Here is a 24653-nt window from a genome sequence, read left to right on the forward strand (position 1 = left end):
TGTTTCTCTGAGCAGGAGCCACCTAGTCCACTTGCAAAGGGAACTGGGTCTCCTGTGCATGAAAGGGCCATTAGTCCTGAAGAACATGGCTTCTTGCAGCTGATCTGCATGGCCCTCACAAGTGGGGCTACAAATGTTGGTGAGATCCCAGAGACCAGCCAGGGAAGGGGCACGCAGGGAGACCAGGGTTCGGGGTGAGGAAGTGAGTTGTTAGTGCAAAGCCAACTAGCATCTTCATTTTCCTCCAGCCTCTTAGTGTAACTGTAGGTATCCTGCTATTTTCTTCTCGGGACCAGCTCCCACCTACCAATGTGCCCACTAATGGACTCTTGCTCCCCTCACCTCCAGGGGGCTGCCCTCCCTCCCTCCATAGACTCCTTCGCCATTACCTCTGGATAGTTTCTTCCAGCTCCTTGGTCTTCACTTCGTCTTCCTGCATCTGCTTCTTCATGGCCTCGTCTTCCTTGGAGGCGGACGACGGGGCTCCTTCCAGCAGCCACCTCTCCCTCAGAGCCTTGGACTGGGTAGGGTTGGGAGGGGAACACGGAGAGACCGGTTACTTTCTCCCCTCTGCCCTAGGGAGCACGTGGGGTCCATTGCTGCACCACCAACATAGCAGGGAGGAGGCTAAGCATTGGGGTCTCTGCTAATGGGTCTCCTGGAGCAGTACCAGGACACCTCATACCACTACCTGCAATAAGAGGAGCCGCTGGGTATGGGTGGAGTGTTCCCAGGAACACACATTAGCAAGGGGATAGTAGCCCTGCAGAAAATGAGCCAGCAAGGACATCACTCTGCATCATGGGGCTGGACCTATTTGTACTGCTGCCCATCATCCTAGCATGTGAGCATGAATCCTCAGGTGTCTTCATCAAGCTTAAGGCCAGAAGGGACCATTAGAACAGCTCGTCTGACCTCCTGTATACTGCAGGCCAGAGAATTTCACCCAATCACTCCTGTATCAAGCCCAGTCATGTTGGCTAAAACCACTTCCAAGAAAGCATCTAATCTTGATCTGAAGACATCCAGAGGGTGATTTCACCACTTCCCTCTCACTCGGGTCAAACTCTCCATTAACTCCTTCCCTCCCACCTAGGAAAACCAAACCCCCCACTAGAGCTGGCTAACACTTTTTCATCCAAAAGTACTTTCCTAGCAATGAAGTAGTTGCTCCTTTAGCTCAAGCAATAGCAGCATAGGTTTTGGGTACTCATGGTTGTAGGTTGAAGCCCCACCAATGACCATGGTGTCTATCTACAGCCATGGCCTACTCTTCTGATGTGGTTTCAAACCTCGTACAGTCTGGTGTTCATCAGAAAAGCATAGGACCCTTCCCAACCCATGTCAGAGGGGCTTGGGCACAGCCCGGCAGTCTCAATGCACAAGGTGAGGAACGCAGGATGTTCTCTGTGCTGGGAAAATGCTGCTTCCCTTTCTCCAGAGCCAGGCCCTGTCCAAGCCACAGTGTTCAGATTAGGCCTTCGGGGAAACCCAAAGCCCAGTGGGTTAGTCTGCAGGTGATCACAGCTGTTTCTGGCCAGCGGGATGTCCCGTGCCAGGGCATGTGAGTCATTGGGGTCAGTCCCCAGACTTTGCCACCTGGCTCAAGCAAGCAGGGAGATGGCTAGTCTCCAGGCTGCTCGTTCCGCTACGGAAACCCTTCAGAGGAAGCCCTTCAAAGCGGCACATCTGCATCCTGAATCTTTTCCTGTTACCCCCCTGAATCTGTAAAGCTGCAGCAACGCAGCTTCTCATGGCTTCTTCCCAGACATGGCAATATTAAAATCACTCACCCTCTAGTCCAGCGGTTCTCCAACTTTAGCAACCTGAGGACCCCCATTTTGATTTAAAATTTTCAGGGATGCCCAAGCTCCCCCACTCAGCTCTTGCCCCTCCCACTTCCCTGAGGCCATACCCCCACTCCCTCCATCACTTGCTCTCCCTCTCACTCACTTTCACCAGGCTGGGGCAGGGGCTTGGGGTGCAGGAAGGGTTGTGGGCTCTGAGCTGGGAATTTGGGTGCAGGGTGTGTGTGTGGGAAGGAGTTTGGGTGCTGGAGGGGGATCAGGGCTGGAGCAGGAGGACAGGGTGCAGGAGGGGGTGAAGAGTGCGGGCTCTGAGAGGGAGTTTGAGTGCAAGCTCTGTGCTGGGGCAGAGGGTTGGGGTGTTGGAGGAGGTGAGGGGGGCGGCGCTTACCTTGGGCGGCTCCTGAAAGCAACTGGCACATCCCTCTGGCAGCGGCTCCTAGGCGGCGGCCCAGGAGGTCTCCGTGTGCTGCCCCTGCCCTCAGGCACCGCCCCCGCAGCTCCCATTGGCCACAGTTCCCGGCCAATGGGAGCTGCAGAGTTGGCCCTTGGGCTGAGGGCAGCACACAGAGACCCCCTGTCCCCGCCCCGGGCCACAGGGACATGCTGGCTGCTTCCAGGAGCAGCACAGACCCAGGGCCCGTGACCCTCCCACTCCCTCTCAGTGCCTCCTTCACGCCAGGGAATTGGTCCCCGGTGTGAAGGAGGCACTGGGAGGGAGGGGGAGGAGTGGTTCAACAGGGCCTGTGGACCCCCTGGAATACCCTCGGGGACCCCCAGGGATCTGCGGATCCCAGCTTGAGAAACGCTGCTCGAGTCCGTCATACCTGCCCCCGGGAGGGGACTGTGCAAGGAAACACTGAACTGAATACCTGGGTGCAGAGGGGAAGGTGGGTAAAGCACATTTTAAGGGTCGCACAGTTTTGGGGGAAATGGTTCCCCCACCCCACTAACTATGTGAAAAGTGTCACCTCTGTGCTCTACCGAGCACCTCACCGTCTTTAGTCACCCCCCAACAGCCTGCATGGAAGGGCAGTAGCATTACCCCGCTTCACAGATAGCACCGCAGGCCTAGAGACGCTCCAGGCCAGTTTTTTAAACATATTTCGGTGCTTAATCCCCAAAATGAGGAGTTAGGCACCTAAATACCTCGACAAATCTGGTGCTAAGTGATTTGCCCAAGGCTGGACAGGGAGTCTGTGACAGAGCTGGGAACGGACCCCACGTCTCGTGAGCCCCAGGCGACCCCCTGAATCCTCTTCTCAGTGACACTGGGCTGAGATTCTGGGCATGCTTTGCAGTTGGCTCGGGCCCCACTCAGGTTCAGCCCTGCGGCATTGGGCCCAGATCCACGTTGCTACCTTTAGGTGCTGTAACTGGCGCCTGTCGTCTTCGAGCTGCCGCCTTTTATTTTCGATCTCAATCTGACGTTTCCTCTTCTCCTGAGAATAGAAGGAAAAGACAAAGAAGGGAGGGAAAGAAAAGGATGAATTCACGATAATCGTGTGTTAGGACAGACATGCCAGGATTTAAGCTTTCAGAAGGTGGGGCGTCCCACTGACTTCAGGGGGGCTGGCTCACCCGTTTAAAGCCAGGCGTGCGCGTAAACACGGGCCCTCGGTCAGGTCTCCAGCCCTTTCCCCCGTGGGTCAGTGACTCAGTCAGTCCCTCCTGGAATCTGCAAAGCCGCTGAGCTCCAGTGCTCATGGGGAGTCACGGGTGGGACAGTTTCCATTACGCAGTGGGCAGGTGTCGGGCCGGGTCCTTAGCAGGTGTAGATCGGTACAGCCCCATCTACGCCAATGGGAGCGAGGCTCATCTACACCAGCTGGGGATCTGGCCTGAAGTTTTCAGAGACAATTTTAAGTGGACTGACCTTTCTCACTGACTCAGAAAATTGCTCCCCCTGCAAGTTAGTCAGCTCAACAGCTGAGATTTCTCCAGTCTCAGCCCTTGCTCCTGCTCCATCACTGTGGAATGCAGGAGGCGTGGATGGGGCAGGCCAGAGAGGCTCCCCCTCCACGTTCTTCTGCTTTTCTCTCTCTCCTTTAGGGTTTGTTCCTTCCATTCCCCCCCAACCCTCCTCATTTTTCTCTTACCCAGAAATTGTAGCTACACAATACCCGACAAATACACACACGATGCAAAACAGCAGCACATACATTCCACATCTACACAAACAACGCTTCACAGGCCTGGACAGCTATGCAAACAAGCGAAACGCAGCTACACAAACCGAGCCGGACAGCTACACTCCCAACGCTCACCACCGCCACAATGCACAACCGCTGCATGACCAAGCAACGCTTGACAACAGCCCGGCTACCTATCCAACGCACAACTACGCAAAGAATGCACAGCAGCTACACAAACCATGCACAACGGCTACACCAGCACTACACAACCAATGCACAAGAGCTGCATTTACATTAAACCACTGCCCCACCAGTGCCCGGCAGCTACACAGGCAATGCCCCACAGCTGCACAATGTGTGACCACGGCACATAGAACGCATCCTAAATCCCATCGTTGATGCCTGGAGAAAGGGGAATGGCTGCCTGACTCGACGGCCTGCATTTCCAAGCCCCACAGTCTGGGACTGGTGTTTGTGCCTAGATCGATTCGCTGTCCTGAGCCTGTGAGCGACAGCGACTGAGCTGGAGAGCCTGGACAGAGGAGAGCGAGCTGGGCAGAAGCCAGGTATATCTGAACGGCTGATATCAAGGCAGCTATTGTGTCTAGTCCATGCACTCAGAGCAAACATGCCGCTTTCCCCGGCTCGAGATTTTTCCTTTCAGATTAAGGAAGATGATAAGGAAAGAACAAATATTGAGGCCCAGGCCCTCCACCTGTGATTGAAATTCCCCATTCCTCTTCCGATCACCCGCGCATCTGCCACGTGTTCGGTCTCACTCCTGCTGCAACAGGCCCAGCGGCATCGCTAAGACTTGCGGATCCACAGTTAGTGGCCAGCTGCTGGCAGATCGTATAAAGTAGAGCAGCCCTGAGATTGCTGTCACGGGCGCTCAACAGCTCTGAAAATCAGTTCCCTGCTGCCCCAGTTTAGGCCCTAGTGGGGGAAAAAGGGAAGGTCTGGACATGGACTCAGGAGCACTCGGGTCTAGTCTTGGCTCTGCCACAGGCTTCCCCTGCCCTTAGACAAGTCACTTCACTGCTTTGTGCCTCCGTCTCCTCATCTGTAAAATGGGGATAATAATCCTTTGTCTATTCAGATTGTGAGCTCTTTGGGGAGGGGACTGTCTCACACTAGGTGCATGTACAGCACCTGACACAACGGGGCCCTGGTCTCAGCGAGGCTTTCTATAAATTGCTGTCGTAGTATTCGCTGTTCAGCCACTTGGAGTCCCAGCTGGAAGGACCAAGCATGGGTGGACGAACGTGCTGCAGCCCCGGGTTTCATCAGACATCTGCAATGTATTTGCACTATGTAACGGGTTTTCATGAAATATATTTGCCCTTCACTTACCCCCGTGTTCTCCCAGGAGAATTTTAAATTTAATTACATTGGCTGAAGCACGTGTATTTCAGACTAAATGGGAGCCTGTGCTGCTCAGACAATGACGGCTCTTGTTTGCAATTGATGTTCCCTTCAAATTAGGGCAGGCAACATTCATACACATGCTCAGAATTCTTGTTTTCCCAGGGCCAAAGTGAACTTGGACCTCAAGTATTATTACTATGAATTATTTCTATTGCAATAAAGCCAAGAAACCCAGCTGAGATCAGGGCCCCATCGTGCCTGGCGCTGCACAGAGACACGATGAGAGACAGTCCCTGTCCCAAAAAGCTTATAAATGAAATAGAGACAGACAAAGGGTGGGAGGGGAAACTGAGGCACAGGCAGGGGACGTGACTCACCCAGCATCACACAGCAGGTGAGTGGCAGAATGGACAATAGATCCCAGGGCTCCTGACTCCCAATCTGGTGCCCTATCCACTAGATCACGCTGCATTTCTATAATGCCTTCTCCAAGCCCATTATTAACAGAAATGAGTCAAGGCCCCTAAACAGCGCAGTGAGACAGGAAAATCTCATTACAGGCCCAGACGCGGGGAGGGACTTGGCCAAGCATACACAGTGAGGCAGCAGCAGAGCTGAAAATGGAGCCCAGAAGTCCTGACTTGCAATTCCCTGCTCTGACCACTAGATCTTACTCTCCCCACAGCTGGAAAAAGAACCCAGTCACCTCGACTCCAAGTTCTGGGTCTTTAAGAACATAAGAACGGCCATAACGGGTCAGACAAAAGGTCCCTCTAGCCCAGTGTCCTGTCTTCCAACAGTGGCCAATGCCAGGTGCCCCAGAGAGAATGAACAGAACAGATGATTATCAAGTGATCCATCCCCTGTTGCTCAATCCCAGCTTCTGGCAAACAGAGGCTAGGGACACCATCCCTGCCCATCCTGGCTAATAGCCAGTGATGGACCTGTCCATCCTCCATGAACTTCTCTAGTTCTTTTTTGAACTCTGTCATAGACTTGGTCTTCACACATCCTCCGGCAAGGAGTTCCACAGGTTGAGTTGTGGTGTGTGAAGAAATACTTCCTTTTGTTTGTTTTAAGCCTGCTGCCTATTAATTCCATTGGGTGATCCCTAGTTCTTGTATTATGAGAAGGAGTAAATAACACTTCTTCATTTCCTTTCTCCACACCAGTCATGATTTTATAGACCTCCATCATATCCTCCCTTAGTCGTCTCTTTTCCAGAAGTCCCAGTCTTATTAATCTCTCTTCACATGGAAGCCGTTTCATATCCCTAATCATTTTTGTGGCCCTTTTTTGTACCTTTTCCAATTCCAATGGATCTTTTTTGAGATGAGGCGACCACATCTGCACACAGTATTCGAGATGTGGGCATACCATGGATTTATACAAAGGCAATATGATATTTTCTGTCTTATCTATCCCTTTCCTAAGGATTCTCAAGTCTTCAACCCCAAGAGTGCACTTCTGGCTAGAGTGCTGCTCTAACCCCATCAACACTGGGACACAGAGGACTGGACAAGCCAGAATGACCTTGCACAAGGGTGATTACTCCCAGTCCACAGATGGGGAGCTGAAGTAGCTTGCTCGAGGTCACGCAGCAGATCAGTGAGAGGGCCTAGAATAGAAAACAGATTTCCTGGGTGCTGGTCTAGTGCCTCTGTCCACTCGTCCTCACTGCCTCATAGGCTGGGCCTTGCTTTTTCCACCTGGAAACAAGATGGGAACTGGATTTCCCCAGCCCTCGGAGAAGATCCGAGCCACCTCCAATCCTTGCACCATTGTTGGGATCGGTCCTGATTATTTCATCTGCGTCGGCTCAGCCACATCCCGATCCCAGGAAGCGTCACACGTTTTCTTCCTCGGCCCAGAACAATCTGCCCTTTGCGTGGCAGCGATCGGTCCGATCACAAGCAGGGACTGGAAAGCTGGCAGGCGAGGCTGCCACACAAAGGTGCGGGCAGGAAGCCAACATGTGGCCATAGGGAGAGGACCACGCTTGGCTCTGTCTCAAAGGACGACCAGGCAAAGACTGCACAGCCCAGCAGTTACACGCCTCCGGGCTGGCTCTCCGCATCTGCATCCTCATTCACCCGGAGCCGGGGAGCTCCCATTACAAGCGACCTTATGTCCATGGGCCTGATCCTTTGGGAGTGGAGGGCGCTTGGCGTCTTGCAGGGAGCGCTCAGCTCCTTGCTGGATGATGCTTCCTGTTCTCTTGACAATAATGCCCCTTTCTGCTCCCTTACACAGCCCTTTTCTCTCTGGGCTTTAGAAGTCAGGCCTCCAGCAGTAAACCAAAGCATTGACCGGATGCCTCTGCACACTTGCGAAAGTCCCATAGAAACTGACTCCACCATCCACCAGATCTCCAGGCCACTGGGAAGGAGCCAGCCAGCCATGACCGCAGCTCTAGTCCCATCAGCTCTCATCGGCCAACAGGCAGGAGATTCTCGTCTCACCCACAGCCCGGCTGGCACCAGATGCCTGCGCCCTGGAAATCAGCTGTTTGGAGTCAGACCCACTCAGCCGGCATGTTTCAGGGTCCTAGACAACCACCAGTGAGTGAGTCAGCCCCTGCCAAAACCTCCATCCACTGAGTGGGCACCGGGATCTTGTTTGCAAGCAAGAAATCACCCTCCTGTGGGGCCTGATCCAAAGGGCCCCAGACCCCAGAAGCTAGGAGCCTCAATACCTTTGAGGATCTGGCCCTGGGCGTCTTGCCATTGTCCAGGCCGGGGAAGTAGTAATAGCAATCAACAGTCAGACATTCGTTTGCCTTTCACCCCAGCCTCTTGGAGGCCGTTCGTTAATTCATCCATTAGGCCTCCCCACTGCCCAGACAAGTAGCTATCGCTTGGGGATACCAAGGCCTGGCGATTTCCCCACGCTCATGCAGGAAAGGGTGGCAGAACCTGGAAAAGAGGCCAAGAACCCTCACTCCCATTCCTCTGCTCCAAAAACCATCGTTCTAGAGCTGGTAACTGTGACACCCATTACTGGCGGTTTGTATTATTTTTTTTTGCGTAAATCATCCACAATTTCCCTGTAGTCTTGATGATATCATTTTTGGAAGGGTGCAGGAAGAACGCAGGATTAATCTTCTGAGTCTCCTTGTCTTCTCTCTGCCCAGGCTCCCTTGGGGTCTACACCTCTCCTTCCCTCCCGGGCACTGGTCTCTGGGATGGCCATGCTTGGCTATCAAAGAGCAATGCCAGTGTGAAGAAACAGGAAAATAACTAGGCCCATGAGGGGCAGCGATTGGAAAGACTGGGAGTCTGCTGCTCTGTTCCCTTGTTCCTGCATGTAAGGCAGAGACAGTGGGGAGAAAGAGGGGGATGAAGCTGACCTTTGCACTTCCCATATTCTGAGCCAGTTCAGGGCCCTGCCTGGTTTCCTAGGAGAGCAGCCCCGGGGTCACTCTAACGTACGCGCCGCTTCCTATGGCCTCCAACGGGCCTTGTGAAACTGAGAACAGCGTTAATGTTAACCCCGCCCCGCCTCACCAGCATGATACCTCCTCACACATACAGCCAGCTCTGCACTGAGCAGGGAGGTCTCCTGCAGGTGGTGATGGTGGGATTGTAATAATCTCAGGGGGCTGTTTCCACCCACTTTAAGGTCCCTTTGTGCTGCCAGAGGGGCTTTAGCACAATCGGGAATCAGGAGCCAGGCTGCTGCCCTGAGCGCTGAGTGAGCCTACAGTCTTGTATAAACTATATGCAAGATCCAGCCCCCATGTGCAGCCACCTCTGCCACCCCGCCCAGGATTCACCCGCTTGGTATATCTAGTCCCCCTGGGCAGTGTACTTAGATCAGAACTAACAGACCATTGCCCTGGGGTCACAGAAAGAGCTACTCAGCCTGAAGAAAGGGATCCCACTGGCATTATACGGCTGCTGCACGAATACGTTCTGTTCACCCCTCATTCCAGCCTGCATCCCAGGTCTGGGCCTTGGCACATTGACGTTACCACCACATGGTCTGGAGCGGGGGGCCAGTCACGTTGCCATGAAATGCTACCAGCAGCCAGACTCGCGGCTCGAGGCTGAGTGGATTCATTGCATGATAACGAAGACGGAAGGAGATGGGACGGGACCACTTACCGCTATGGCCTGCAGCCTCTCTTGCTGAATGGCGCCAGCCTCCGCGATCCTGCAACGAGAGCAAATGAACACAGGGAGCGTCAGTGCACAGGACAAGAGATGAGCTGGGGAAGGGGAGATTCTCCCATGCTGTGGGTGCATGTCCGTGAATAGAATCATTGTGGCCCGCAGCAAACCGGACACAGCACACAGACAATGGCTGAACTTTCCCCTTCCTTTGCAGCCCTCCCTTGTCCCTTTGTTCATCCCATCTGTGCACTCGCTGCGAAATCAGAGCACTTCTTGGCCGGGCAGCCTGTGCATGGGGGTCTCCCAGTGCCGCCACCGGATCCCATGCAGCCTTTTCGATGTCTCTGTCACTGCAGGCTCAGTGTCCCTGAGCTGGACTTAGCCAACTCCCTGCCTGCTCCAGTGTACTGCATAATAAATAAAAATATACCTCTCTCAGAGCTGGAAAGGACCCTGAAAGATCATTGAGTCCAGCCCCCTACCCTCACTACCAGGAGTGACTACTGATTTTTGCCCCACCCCCCTAAGTCACCCTCTCAAGGATTGAACTCACAACCCTGGGCTTAGTAGGGCTTAGTAGACCAGCGCTTAAACCACTGAACTATCCTGAGGCTTTACTATCATGTTAGGGCCAAACTGTGTAGCTCAAGTTAAAGGAGGCCTAATGCTTCAGGCAGTAGCAGGGAACTTAGGAATCGAACCCATCTCCCTGCTCTGCCCCAGGCTTTCTGCATCCCTTAATCTCTCTTGGCCCCCGTCTGCTGTTGGTGCAATGGGGACTGAGCACTTTCCCTCTCCGGGGTGTTGTGAGGATACATTGAGTAAGTTTGTGAGGCATTCAGTACACTGTTGTGGGGAGATTAGCTCCAGGAAGCGAATGGAAACTGACGTGCCAAAACAACACTTGGAAAGCTGCCCCCTCGGATGCTTCCCAGCACCCTGGAGGTCGGTGGTCGCGCAAACAGCCTCTGGATAGACGTGATCCAGACAAACCTAAACTCTAGACCTATAGAGCTTTCCCTGAGGGGAGGAGGGGGGTGTCATTTGGAATAAAGAAGAGAGCCTCAGGTGCATAAGGACACCAGTCCCAGAGCTCAGATCGCGACTTTCCCTGGACAATCCATCCCTTCTGCTGCCCTCTCTGCTGATGAGAGCGTATCTACTGCGGCCCTGAGCCACCGTGCTTAGGGATTCTCTCGCCGAGTGCTGGGATCAGGCCTGTCGCTGTCTCTGAACAAGGGCAACGAAGGGCAGGCAAAGAGGACACCCAGACAGGCGGCTGCGGCCTGCGTTTGCCTCAGCTCTAGAACAGGCGATGCTGCGGGCAGAGAAACCCTGTGGTTGCCTTGGGGTTCTGCCAGGGGCTCGAGGTCGTCCTGGCCAAAACATCTGCTGTGTCTCAAGACAGGGCCAGGGCCAGCACACACAGCCCAAGGTTTCAGGTCAGAACCAAATCCGAACACTCCCTACAGAAAGGCTGCTTTTGTGGCTAAGGTACTGGAGTGGGAGGCAGGAGATCTTGGTTTCATTGCCTGCCCTGCCATGGGACCCCTCTCAGCTCCAGCCAGGGGAAAACCCTCTCATCTATTCAGCTTGCAAGCACAATGGGCCCCAGAGCTCAGCTGGGATCTCTAAGCGCCACTGTCAGACACAGAGCAACAGGATCTGGGGCAGTGGAACGAGCCTCTTTGCGGTTTGAGGTCGCCCATCCGAGGAGCTAGCCCAACCCTGCTTAGCTGTGCGATAGGACAGCGTCACAGCCTGGGAGCAGTGCGGCTGCAGGCTCAGTGGGGGACATGGCAAAAATCTGTGTCAAACAGCTTGAAATTGCGGCTCTGACCCACTGAAAGCCCCCCCGTCGCCTCGCTGTGACTGATCTGCGTAATACTCAGGGCCCTGCTCATAAGCACTCCAGTAACATACCGCTTAGCCGGCTTCCCTGGGCTTCCTCTGCTGCCAAAGTCAGACACGCAGCGAGGGGCCTTGCACCTGCAGGAAGCCAGCTGGCTCCCACCCCTCCAGCAATAAAAGGTGTGTCCCTGTTTGTCTGTCTATTTATAGCCCCTGGAAAATGCTGCCAAATTCAGGAGAAGGTGACGATACACAGACCCCAACATGTTCTGTTGCAGCTTCTCCCATCAGTTGGTCATTGACAGTAACATAAAATTACCCCACCTGCGCAGGTTCATTGTTCCCATCAAAGCTGGGATAGCAGCTGGCAGACTTTTCTGGTTGGGATTTTTATTTTTTTGGCCAAATAAACGCAGATTTAGGTCAAGAAACTCTGAGTTTGCTGAATTGGGGTGGCTGGGGGAGGGGAGGGAAACCCTAAAAGTAAAGAAATAGACTTTTAAAAATGACAATGTTCACATTTTTTTTTAAAACTCAAAGTGACTGTTCAGAAATTCACTTCAATTTTTTTTTTAAAAAAAGCTCAAACGTGAAATGTTTTGTTTCTTTTTTTTTTTAAACTTCTCTGTTTGCCCCAAAAAAACTTTTCATCTGAGGTGGACCCAAAATGAATTTGTGTTTTTGGTCTGGCCAGTGACCCGAAAAACGAGTTCTTTGCCCAGCTCCTTTGGGGAGCCAATGTTTGCTTGGCCACGGTAGAAGGTGCAGAGAAGAGACAGGACTCGGCTCTAGGGAATATAAAGGGGATTCTGTACTGAGGCTGCTGGACATGGACAGATCCTGGGGTTCTCTCAGGTTATGTCTACACTGCATCTGGCAGTGAGATCTGACAGGCTGGCTCCCTCACACATTGAAAATAGCTGTGTGGATGTTGCTGCTCACAGGCTCAAGCCTAACCTCAAAGCAATGTTTGCACAGCCTTTTTCAGCCCGCTCCCACAAGCCCCTGCTGTCGCAAATCTGTGGACTGGAGCTGGGCGCAGTTGCCGTGTAGACACATCCTCTGGCTTGCCAGTTCCAGCCTGTACTGCCTCTTGTCACCACACGGGGTCACACTCAGTCCTGGATTTAAGCAGTCATGGGGGGGCTGCAGATTGCATTTAGGGGCTGGGGAAGGCGGGTGGGTGGGTGCCTGAAGCAGGAGGGCCAGGACTCCATGCCCACAGGAGCGGCTGCTGCTGCATCTTTAACACGGGTGGAGCCAGCTGATGTGGCCAAAGCCACAGTGGTGGTTTCTGAAGCGACGCTGAGTCAGGAAACACCCCCCTGGCCTGGGGGGGTGGTTCGCCAAAGGCCCAGGACCATTAGCATTACTGGCGAAGGAGGCAGACTTGTGACTGAGCGACACAGTTACGGGCAGGGCCACACAGAATACATAGGGCTGAGTTTTCACAGAATTTGTGGGTGGGGTGGGGGAGTTCCCCAAATCCCAGACCTCAACACCTCTCCACTTTGTATGACTGTGCCACCCCACTGAGCTCTGGACCGCACTGTGCTGGGTGCTGCACAGGTGCCGAGGAAGAGAGAGTCTCTCCCCGACAAGCTCACTCTCGAAACAGAAAAGACCAAGGGTTCTCAAACTGGGGGTTATGAGTGGTCAGCTTCCATCCCAAACCCGGCTTTGCCTCCAGCATTTATAATAGAATTAAATATATTTTAAAAAGTGTTTAATTTATAAGAGGGGTCTGCACCCAGAGGCTTGCTGTGTGAAAGGGGTCACCACTACAAAAGTTTGAGAACTACTGGAAAAGATGGACCAAGGAAGGATTTTTTTCTCCTCCCTTGTACAGATGGGGAAAACCAGAGTGATGAAGTGACTTGCTCAGGGTCAAACAGGGAGTCAGTAGCAGAATGGAGAATTGAACCCACATCTTCCAAGGGCTGCAGCTGCCCATCCACCATCCTGCCTCACTTGCACTGCTGCAGCTGCAGGGTCTTGTCAGCCCAGGGCCATGGCAGGAGGGATGGTCTGGCCCAGAACCAGAACTAGAACTTGTGGCTGTGGGGAACATCCGTGCTCACCCCGCTGGGGGCGATAAAGGAAGCAGCAGGGAAAGGGACCCCTGCTTCTTGTGCACCACGCCCTCCCCACCCCCAGAGCTAGATCACAGGACCTGCTTTGAAATCACGGCCTTGCATATTTATCGGCTGGTGGATGCCCCAGGGCCCAGCTAGTTCCAGATCAGGCAGAGGGAGGGAGACCACGTGCATGTGTCAGCAGGGGGGAAGCTTTTGTAGTCTTAATTTATGCCTCTGGTGAAGGGCAAATACATTAACGTGTGTCCCAGGAGCTCCTGCCAGGGATGCAAGCCCCGGTGCCAGGCCAGGCCAGTTGAAGGACGGGGGATCATGTGACATCCACCCACTGTTCACCTTCCAGGAGCAGCTTCCTGGCTCCTACCCTGCTAGGGCTGGGAGAGGCTGGCTGGCTTTTAAGGTTTAATCAAAATGGGCCATGAACAGTTATTCCCCATGGACCACAGGGGAAGGAGAAATGCGCTCGCTGAAAGAACAGGCTGCCACTGCGGATAGCACCAGCCTGCAGGAGGCGCTAGTGTTGCTGCTGGCACCCCAGAAGGGAGGAGACCAGTGGCCTCTAAGGTCTGGGGGTTAAGACTTACAGTGGCTAGGCTTCAAAATCCATTGGGAGAAGAGGGGGGATTTCCTGACTGCTCTGATAACATCCACCACTTCTGCCCACCACTGCCACCACACCCCAGCCTGTTAGGTTACTGGGCCTTTTTCCCTCATAACCAGCCTCCTCACCTCTGAGCCTATGCTACACCGATTCTTACCGAAAACTCCCAGATCAGGTGCTCAACGGCACAGAGGAAGAATGGGGCAGTGGTTACAGCCCTGTGGCAGGAGCCTAGAGAAGCAGGTTCGTTTCTCAGCCCTCCTCTTGCTACCTTTGGAGAAGTTACCCCATGCCTCAGTTTCCCTTCTATAAAATGGGGATAATAATCCTTCCTTTGTGGTGAGCTTTTTGGGGCAAGTACATTCACTGTGCCCATGCAGGATGGAGCCACCAGGTGCTGCTGTAATGCTAATAAGTAATAAAACGACCCGGCAGTGGAGCGTAGTTATGTGTTTAATAGGCCTGGGGGTGGAATTGTTCCCAGGGGAGAGGGTGGGGAATACAATGAGCATTTATTCTCATATCCCCATTATGAGATACAGAAGGAAAACCCATTACAGTAAAGTGAGCTACGGAAAACAGTGACCCACACCCTACCTCACACTAATATGGTTTCCAGGGGAATAGAATCGTGCAGCCAGCCGGCTCCCTCTTGCAGAGTTCAGCTGACAAAGCAGCCCAGTTTCTAGAAGGGGCTACTGATTCCAGGTGTCTAGTCTGTGACACCTTGGCCTGCAGCCCCAGTTACGCTACACACAACAGCAAGCATGGTTGGAGGATATTTCAATCAACCATAAGTCAGTGGGTTCAGCACAGGAGTTACTGGATGAAGTTCTCTGGCCTGCTCCTCAAAGTGCAAAGCATCACAGAGTCACATCACAACAAACAGTGACCACAACACACAGGAGCCACTAGTGGCCGCCAATTTTCCTCCACATTTTCCAGTCTTCTCACAGCCCTGAGAAGGGCACCTTCCCGCATGCCAGCCACATCCCTGAACCACGCTCGCTGTGGGTGCCTGCTACCCCAGCACCACTCCCTGCAAAAAAAAACTTGCTTTGACAATATTCCCCCACTCATCTGACTCCCGCAAACTCAGGTTTGCTTCATTTGATCTTCTTGATCGTGTCAGGGATCAGACCAGATGAGCCTAACAGTCCCTTCCCCTTAAATTCGATAAATCTATTCATCAAGCCAGTGTGATTCAGTTACGTCCTGGTTCAAAGCTTTAATGTTGACAGGACAGAACAGAACCATCACCCCAGAATAGAGTTAAAACCAGAGGTGGTTGAAAACTGTCCCTTGCTACTTGTTTAGGCAACTAAATGAACATTTTCATTGCATATGACATTTGCCTGGTTTTTAGTAAAAGCTGGAAACAAAAAAATAATTGTGCTTTTCCAGCACCAAAAATGCAAAATTGTTTGGCTTTGGGTAACATTTGTCAGAAAACCTGACCATTTTAGTTGAAAAGACTAAACAAAGAAGATCTGTGCCAAGATTAAACATTTTTTTCCCCACTTTTGAAGTTTTTCATGAAAAATAGTTATTTTCCAACCAGCTCCAATGAAAACCCTGGCCAGGTCAAGGCCTTACCACAGCTACCTCCCATCAACGTGCTGTGACAAAGTTCCTCCTCTACCTTGGTGGGACCTGCACTTATTGGCAGAGCTTCTCACCTCAGTGATCTTTCCCACTGTCTGGATCAACTCCTCCTGTGTTGGATCTGGAGTTGGGAGGTTTGGGGGGGAACCCAGGCCCACCCTCTACTCCAGGTTCCAGCCCAGGGCCCTGTGGATTGCAGCTGTCTAGAGTGCCTCTTGCAACAGCTGCATGACAGCTACAACTCCCTGGGCTACTTCCCCATGGCCTCCTCCCAACACCTTCTTTATCCTCACCACCAGACCTTCCTCCTGGTGTCTGATAACACTTGTACTCCATAGTCCTCCAGCAGCACAGCCCAGCCTCTTACTCCCAGCTCTCTCTCTATTTCTTTTTTTTACACCCACCCTTCACTGGCTGGCGGGCTTCCCCCTGACTGGAGTGAGCTCCTTTTTAAACCCAGGTGCCCTGATTAGCCCACCTTGATTGGCTGCAGGTGATCTAATCAGTCTGTCTGCCTTAATTGGTTCTAGCAGGTTCCTGCTTACTCTAGTGCAGCCCCTGCTCTTGTCACTCAGGGAACAGAAAACTACTCATCCCCTGACCAGTATATTTGCCCTTTACCAGACTCCTGTACCCCACTGGTCTGGGTCTGTCACAGTCACCTTTTACCACACTGCAACCTGATCCCCGACTCAGCTGTAGTTTTATACAGGGCTCTTTTTGCTGTGCTTTGGCACAAGGTGACTGGGATCAAATCCCCTGTATTGTTAGTTTACTTTGCTGCACAAACTGCAAGCCAGGGGAGCTGAGAGCCCCTGAACTAAACTGTAAGCCCTGTATATGATGGAAACCACTTCAAGCCAGGGGGTGCGGGAGCACCCCTAGTTCTAGCACCTATGCTGCATGCAAGCCCTCTGCTTGTGTGTTAAATCTCTTTCCCCTACCTGCTGTCTGTCTGGTCCAGTTAAACTTTCAGCTCTTCAGGACATGGACTGCTACCACGGTGCCTTTGTACAGCACCTTGCACAACAGGGCCCTTATCTTGGTTGATCCCTACATGCTGCCATCATAATCCAGATGAATAACAGGGACTCACATTACAGGTGCTGTCTGAAAGGATTCCAATTGCTGGTGTTATTATAAACTAACTTGATGTCTTCAGCCCACTGAGATCATATTAGCTGCACAATCACTTTTCCTCCCTTGTCAGTTACAAATCTAGCCAGCTCCCCTAGGAGCCTGTCTTTCCAGCAGTGGCTCCCCATAGAACCCCCCAGCCCAGCTGCTAACCTCTTATCTGGTCCTTAGAAGGAAAAATATATAATAACCCTCTCCCCCTCAATAGTGTGCTTTTGGCAACAGCGTGATCTGGTTCTAGGACTGAGAAATCCCTTCTGGATGGATCATGGCCTCCGCTGACAATGGGAGTGGGCAGGCCTGCATGGCCCTTAACGTCCCTCCAAAAGCTGGCGATACACAGAGCTGAGGCAGCCCAGAGTGGATAAAGCAGCCGGGTCTTGGGAGTGTAAAGATTTCCCTGTTCGTTCTTTAGTGCAAGTAAAATGCCTCTCTCTCTTCCACTACATTGGCAACAAACGTTAAACAGCCTGCGATGCAATGACTTGGCTACATCTGAGACCCCACTACCAAGCCTCGTGCGTTTGCTGGCTGATCCCCTCCAGCTTCTGCAAGGCAGTATCTGCCCGTGAGGGTCTTTCTACAGCTAATTGTACCACCAGTTTCCGGATCCCAGTTCAGCCGAGCTTGCACAGGGAGACGCCGACTTCATGCTATTCGCATTTACAAGGCACGTGTTGGCATCAAATGCGATACAGTCGCGGTGTCTCTGCCAAGGTCTTCCTGGGGTCTGACTCACCACTGGGTAGTCAAGTGAGAAGTCTCTGAAGTCTCACGTGGGTGTGTTGATAATGGGTGTGTGATTGTGGTCTGACCTATTATACAGACAGGCCCAAGCTACTGGATCAGAACTTCCCCACAGTGGGCAAAGGAAGAGGGTCAGTTTGGCTCAGTTCAATCTCTGCAGCGTGACTGCTGCAGGGCAGCGATGCAGACGGCATGAGCCCACAGTCAGAAGACTGGAGCGGGGAGGCCTGTGTTGCCCCCCCCCCCCGGCTCACATAGGGACACCGAGACCACTGAATGAGAGAGATTAAGGAGTCTGCTCTACAGCCATGTGGCTTTTAGCTCATGCACAGAGACTCATGCCCTGAGGTCCCCGGTTCGATCCCGACAACCGGGGTCTGTCGGCGTTACACTTGCCCCCCTTGTGGAAGCAGCAGTTTGCTGAATGGTGACGTGTACAAGAGAAGGATCCTCCCCTACTTCTGTTGATGATCCACACCCAGGGCCAGCTCCAGGCACCAGCAAAGGAAGCAGGTGCCTGGGGCAGCCAATAGAAAGGGGAGGCATGTCTGGGTCTCCGGCGGCAATTCGACTGCGGGTCCTTCACTCCCCTTCTTCAGTGGCAGCTCAATTGGGTTTCCCTTTTTTTTTTTTTTCCCCCTCCCTTCACAGCTTGGAGTGGCAAAAAAGCTGGAGCCGGCCCTGTCCACATACCCCGGGAGAATCCCCATCCAGAAGCGCTTACGGTCACTGTTACAAGGCCATGGGCCGGAGGAATGGCACAGAGAGGGGTCAAGTGAGGCGAGCCGGGTGGATCCATTAATTAAGCCCTTTGCAGCTGAAAAGCCCCGTCCCAGTGCTAGGGATTTAGCTAGGACTATTGTTCGAGGCCTCTCAGCAGATGCCGGGAAGCTCCATCCCGTTTCTGGGCAACCTAGATGCTGCTGTTACTTTGGGCACAATGACTGAAAATATCAGCTTCCTCTCGACCCAGCCAAGGGCTAAGGACCCGATCCTGGACGCCTCGGCGCGCTCTCAGATCCCAATGGGGAGCACCTCAAAGGAGGAGGTCCTGGGAGCCCAATCCTGTGCTGAGCACCCTCAGCTCCCACTAGGCATTATCCAGAGATGATGGAACTGGGGGGACAGGGATAGTGCCTCCACACACACCCCTTACACTCACACATACTGAGGTGGGATGATGGGGAGAGTGGGACCCAGTGGGGCTGCATCCAGGATCGAGCAGGGAGCAGGATCTGGAGAGGCTGGAATGGGCCTGGAAGGAGGTAGGAACACCTGGGACCTTCCTTCCCAGCCTGGAGCTGGCTACCGGTCCCATCTCGCTGGCTCTTCCCCGGCTGCCACCCTCCCCGCTTCCTTTCTGTTCTTTCAGCTGCTAGCTAGACAATGCAGGTTCTGCTCTCAGCTGATGGGGCTGGGGTGGGGGGGTTGGGAACGGGAAGAAGTCTCATTAAAGAATGTGTGTGTGTGTGTGTTTGTTTTGCCAATACTTTTTTTTTTTTTTTACACACATGCATACACACACATCCCCGTGGGAGGAAAAGAACGACAAATGTGCTGTAGGAGGAGGGAAGGGTGAGGATGGGAGAGAGAGAGGATATATTGGGAATGGAGGGACGTGCCTGCACGTATGTTTGTCTGTGTGAGGGGGTGGGTGTATTGGGGATGTGTGTGCAGTGGGGGAGCTTTGCAGTGAAGTCATCAGACTCAGCAACAGGGAAAAAGAAGGAGCTATTCAAAAAACCCCACCCATTAATCTCTCCCTGCTTACAACTCGCCTTCCTCCCCCTGCTCTGCAATGCTTAAAGGGTGTGAAATCAATGCAAAAAATAAATAAAAATAGAAGGGTTAATTTTTGCATCGTTTGTGTGAGACTTGAAGGAATGCTGGAATTGTGTTGGGGAAGCGTGTGTACACCCCCCCCCCCCGCCCATCTATCCTGTTTAGCTTGCTTGGCAATCTACCTTCTGTTCCAAGGCTGCTACATGAGTAACTTCAAAATTCAATCATTTTAAATACAAACAAACACCGCCCCCACACACACACCCCGGCTCCGAGGCCCGGTCAGTCCCCTTCCCTTCCCCCATTGTTCCTTGCTGAACTCTGGCTAGTTGAGATCATGGGAGGGGAATGGTGTCCAAGTCTCGGGGCTTACTGAGCCAAGGCCAGTGTTTGTGTAAAGAGCAGAAGCTACAGAACATAAACAACAGGGGTGGAGAACAGCTGATCCTTCCCCCCAGTCCCCCTTGGGGACTTTCTGGATTGCATCCCCCTCCCCCATCTTCTACGCAACTTCCAATACAGCTCGTGATGTCTGAACATACATAAATCCTGATGCAACCTTACAAATGCTTCCTTTTGATAGGAGCTGTTGTCTGGCACAGAGCAGGGAGAAAGGTCAGCACAGCAATCTCAGCCAGTAATTGCAACAGCCCAGGGAAGAAAGTTTCCTGCAATCCAAGGCAAAGAAATCCCAGGATTGTCACCCCCCGCAAAAATCATGTGGGTTTTTGTTTTTTTTTTAAAACTAGAGTAAATGTTGGGTTCTTTGTATTTGGCTTCTGGTGTCTGAGCCATTAGGGTGTGTCTACACTGCACGCTAAGCCTGGCCGACGACCCATGTTTGAACCCAACCCCCTCTTCTGCCCACACACAAATCAGTCTGACACGGGTCAGCCGGCACTCAGGAGCTGGGTCCTAGCACCCTGCTCTGGAGGTAGGTCAGAGTCCATGTCCCACTGCAACTTGGCTCCAAGCCCTGTCAGTCTGCAGTGTGGACGAGTCAGAAGGTCGGTGTAGTGCAGTGTGAATGCGTTTAGCACAGACATGAGACCCAGCACCAGTGTGAAGGCTCGAGCGTAGGCTTGGAAATAGCAAGTCAGTCAGCCCAGGTCCCACAGACCCAGGCTGACGTAGGCAGTGTAGACATTTACTGATACACATTTTTCTCCACCACCACTAGGGAGAGAAACTTACTTTTCTTTTGCTTTAAACAAAAGCTGAGATTTTTCCCATCACCACAAGCCTCCAGGAGCTGGGGCTTTAAGAAATAAAAAACACCCAATATTGCAAGACTCGAGAATTGACACCTCTGAAATCCAGAATTAGGGGCTGGTACAGCTCATGGGTTTTACTATATTACCTTTCTACTGGACTTTCCATCCTGGGATCGCCACCCATTTTATATAGGTGGAGCAGTACTGTTACACTTTGCTGCGCCCCTCTCCCCAGCCTGCTAGACTAGACTGCTTCACCCACGTGCCCCTTTGAACTTTGTTCCCTGTCTCCCCATCACAATCCCTTTAGCCAGCACTTTTCCCCTTCTTCATTCACATTGATCTTTGCCACGGCATCAGCAAAGAAACCTTGTAGCTACTAGCAGCTGGGCAGGTGACCAGCCGAAACCGATGCCCAGCAATGTAAAAATCGGTCTTGGCAGATTGTAACTGAGGCAGGACAAGACGTGATGAGTCGGTTGCATGTAGCACTAGGTGGATTTACTGTGTTGTTACAGATTTATTCACAAATCATATGAGATGGGTCCATTTACGGCACTGCTGATTATTATGGTGTGTATTGTGGTGGCACCTAAGAGCCCAAGTCGTGGCCCAGGACCCCATGGTGCTAGGCGCCGGTAGACAGAACAAAAAGTTACTTCCCCAAAGAAGGTAAAAACTAAGGCAAAAACCAATACGCAAGCAGGAAAAACCACAAAAAGCAAATATTTTTCAGGGTAGAAGCCAAAACACCCACCCACCAATTATTTTTTCCTCTTGTGCAGGTCACCTTTAAGCTCAGATCCTCTGTCCCTTCCCATGTGGCAGCCTTGCAGACAGATGTGATCCTGCCAAGTCTCTCCAGTTGAGAGGGAGGCTCCCTAATTCAAGATTCAAGTTAAGGCCACTTGTAAAGGGAAGATGTGGCTGCATGGGATTCAAACGGGACACCAGGAAATCTATCTCCACATTTTATTTGGAAGCCTCCCTCCTGCACTAGAGTCTGAGTGACAGCACCGCCTGTCTGTCAGGAGAATGGGTCATAGGTAGTCAGGCCCCATGGTCGCAGCAGAAGTCATGCCTAGTGGTCGGAGCCCAAACACCAGATCCCAGGATAAAGGAAGAGTCAGAGCCCACCTTTAGAACTAACATCAGAGTCCAAAAGCCAGAGCCCAGGGTCAAGATAGAGTCAGAACCAGGGCCGGAACTGGATTACCTGGAGTCAGGGAAGGCAAGAGCAGGGCTGGGACCGGGCAGGAACGAGGGCAGGGTCTGGAGTAAGGTGAGTACAGAGCAGGCAAAGAACCCACAGACATATGCAGTGAGCCATCCCTGATCCGCCACAGCTGCTCGGTTTAAGAGTCAGCCAGCAGATCACCTTAGCCAGTTGGGTGGTTCTGCTGTGGCCCAGCTACGCTCATTGGCTGCCTGACAGCTAGGCAGAGACAACTGCAGGCCCTCATGCCTTGTTTCCTTGTGCTGCCCAGTCCGTATCCACCTGTAATCTCTTGCCTTAGATTGTCAGATCGTTGGATCCAGAACTTTGCTTCAAACCCTTTACAGCAAGGGAGGCACGTGCCAAGGTCAGATCACGGCAGGGCGCTTGGGACATGCCCACAATCCACCCCATACATGGAGGTCTGGGAGCAAGGCCACTGCAGAGCTCTTACATCAGCCCAATACCAGCTAGGGAGATCCCTTGTGTGGGGCGGGGATTCTCAGGGGGCCATTTCCACCCACTTTCAAGGTTTTTTATGGGCTCTGAGCAGCATAAAGGGTCCTTGAGAATCACTCCTGATAAGCACAAAGAGCTTGCTACGTATATTGTCAATCCTTGGGCAATTCCGCAAGTGCCCACCCCACGTCGCTGGGGGGGCAGGGAGGTGGGAATGGAGGGCAGAGTCCACTGCTGCTTTCTGGGTGAGATGTATAACCAAGGGCCCACCTGCTTCTCATCATTAAAGAGCCCACGGCACTTTCAGAAGTCTTGGGCAATTGGTTTCAGAGTAGCAGCTGTGTTAGTCTGTATCGGCAAAAAGAACAGGAGTCCTTCTGGCACCTTAGAGACTAACAAATTTATTTGAGCATACGCTTTTGTGGGCTAGAACCCACTTCATCAGATGCATAGAATGGAACACACAGAAAGAAGATATTTATACATGCAGAGAACATGACACTCCACACGGCTAAATGCAGTGCCTTGCATAATTTTTTTTCTCTCTCCTGCCTATGATAGTTCATCTCAATGGATTGGCCTCTTACAGTTGGTATGGTTACTCCCACCTTTTCATGTTCTCTGTATGTATAAATATCTTCTTTCTGTGTGTTCCATTCTATGCATTCGATGAAGTGGGTTTTAGCCCACGAAAGCTTATGTTCAAATAAATTTGTTAGTCTCTAAGGTGCCACGAGTACTCCTGTTCTCTCTGGGCAATTGGGTAATTTCTTTCTACCTACCCGCCCCCCTACACTACAACCCCCCCACAACCAACCAAACAGCTCCCCAGGATACAGTATTCTTGTGCCTTTCCTGTCCTGAATTTGGCAGTGGCACAATTACACACCTGCCGTGCTCCACCCCAGAGGCAACGACATTTTAGAGGTACCTGAAGTGAGGAAATTGTTAAATGATGGGCATCTTTCAAGATGAAAGACACTCACTACATCAGTGATCTCAACCAGGGGTACGCAGAGATCTTCCAGGGAGTACAGTAACTCATCTAGACAGGTGCCTAGTTTTACAACAGGCTACTAGTGAAGTCAGGACAAACTAAAATTGCAGACAGACAATGCCTTGGTTATACTGCTCTACATATTATACACTGAAATGTACGTACAATATTTATATCCCAACTGATGGATTTGATCATTATATGGTAGAAATGAGAAAGTCAGCCATGGTTCAGTGCTAGTGTGCGGTGCCGCTTTTGTGCTGTTATGGCTGATTTTGTCAGCATGTCATTTTAAAGTGAGGTGAAACTTGGGGTACGCAAGGCAGATCAGACTCCTGAAAAGAGCACAGTCGTCTGGAAAGGTTGAGAGCCCCTGCTCTGGATATGATTCCAGGAATGTCACTCTGTGTGCCAGCTGAAGCCTAGAATGTCTGTTGAGTCAGTGTGAGGTTATGAAAACACGCATGGTTGAGAGCTTTTGGTTAGAATCCCACTGGGTCCAATCATTACTGGGATTTGCCATCTGTTCCCATCCAATAATTAAGTTCTCAGCCATTTCAGCTTTTTTATGCACATGACTTCAATAACCAGATCCAGGTAATATAAAATGGAACTAGTTACTGAGTATGTGCATGGACTGCTGTCCTCTAGGACAGGGGTTCTCAAGCTTTTTCTCTCTGAGCCTCCCTCCCCCAACATGCTATAAAAACTCCACAGCCCACCTGTGCCACAATAACTGTTTTCTGCATACAAAAGCCAGGGCCGGCGTTAGGGGGTAGCAAGCAGGGCAATTGCCTGAGGCCTCCTGCAAAGCTAAGTTGCTCAGGCTTCCATTTCAGCCCTTGGTGGCAGGGCTCAGGACCCCGGGCTTCAGTCCCATGCAGTGGGGCTTCAGCTTTCTGCCTTGGGTCCCAGTAAATCTAATATCGGCCATGCTTGGCGGCCCCTCTAAAACCTGCTTGCGGCTGCCCAAGGGGCCCTGGACTCCTGGTTGAGAATTACTGCTCTAGGAGATGTCATCAGAACTGCTTAGCTGTGTGTCATAGGTCCTGTACTGCTAACACCTCACAGGGATTCCCCTTTCATTCATCCGAGTAGGAATCTACAACATGGGAGCAGGCAGACCTGGGTTCTCTCTCCCATGCAGGATAGAGACAGTTGCGAAGCCCTAGGGTCCAAGAACCCCTTTGTGCTGTTTTATGTTGCTAGGAACTTTGTTAATTAAAGTTAATGGGAATCTGGGAGCTTTTCTACTGCTCAGGAAAGGTGTTAATGAAACCCCTGGGTGAATGTGTATTACAGGGAGCCTCTGTGCCAGCACCAGTGAGGATTTTAGCTCAAGCTGTTAACAGCTCATGCTGTTAGCTCTGAAGGTTCCCAGTTCAGTCCCCTGCTGGTCTGTCAAGATGGCAACTGTCAACCCCCAACTTCACAGTTGCTGGATTTTTAATTTGGATCCAAATGTATTCAGTCAAAATAGAATCCACCGCTATTAGAAACCTTGCCAAGATATTCCCTTCCCTTC

At 52.0% G+C, this 24653-nt stretch overlaps 1 protein-coding gene across 5 annotated transcripts in view; it reads right to left on the reverse strand.

Annotated features, from left to right (window-relative positions):
- Positions 1 to 24653, reverse strand: part of PALM (paralemmin) — a 63500-nt gene that overhangs the window by 26942 nt on the left and 11905 nt on the right. For all 5 annotated transcript variants that reach the window (XM_030540159.1, XM_030540161.1, XM_030540158.1 and 2 more), the window contains exons 2-4: positions 9415 to 9463; positions 3167 to 3247; positions 390 to 520 (exon numbers count right to left, since the gene is read on the reverse strand). In XM_030540159.1, the coding sequence (XP_030396019.1) occupies positions 390 to 520; positions 3167 to 3247; positions 9415 to 9463 (261 nt within the window). The remainder of the gene's footprint in view (positions 1 to 389; positions 521 to 3166; positions 3248 to 9414; positions 9464 to 24653) is intronic.

The sequence above is a fragment of the Gopherus evgoodei genome, chromosome 22 (genome assembly GCF_007399415.2).
Source record: "Gopherus evgoodei ecotype Sinaloan lineage chromosome 22, rGopEvg1_v1.p, whole genome shotgun sequence".
NCBI lineage: Eukaryota > Metazoa > Chordata > Testudines > Testudinidae > Gopherus > Gopherus evgoodei.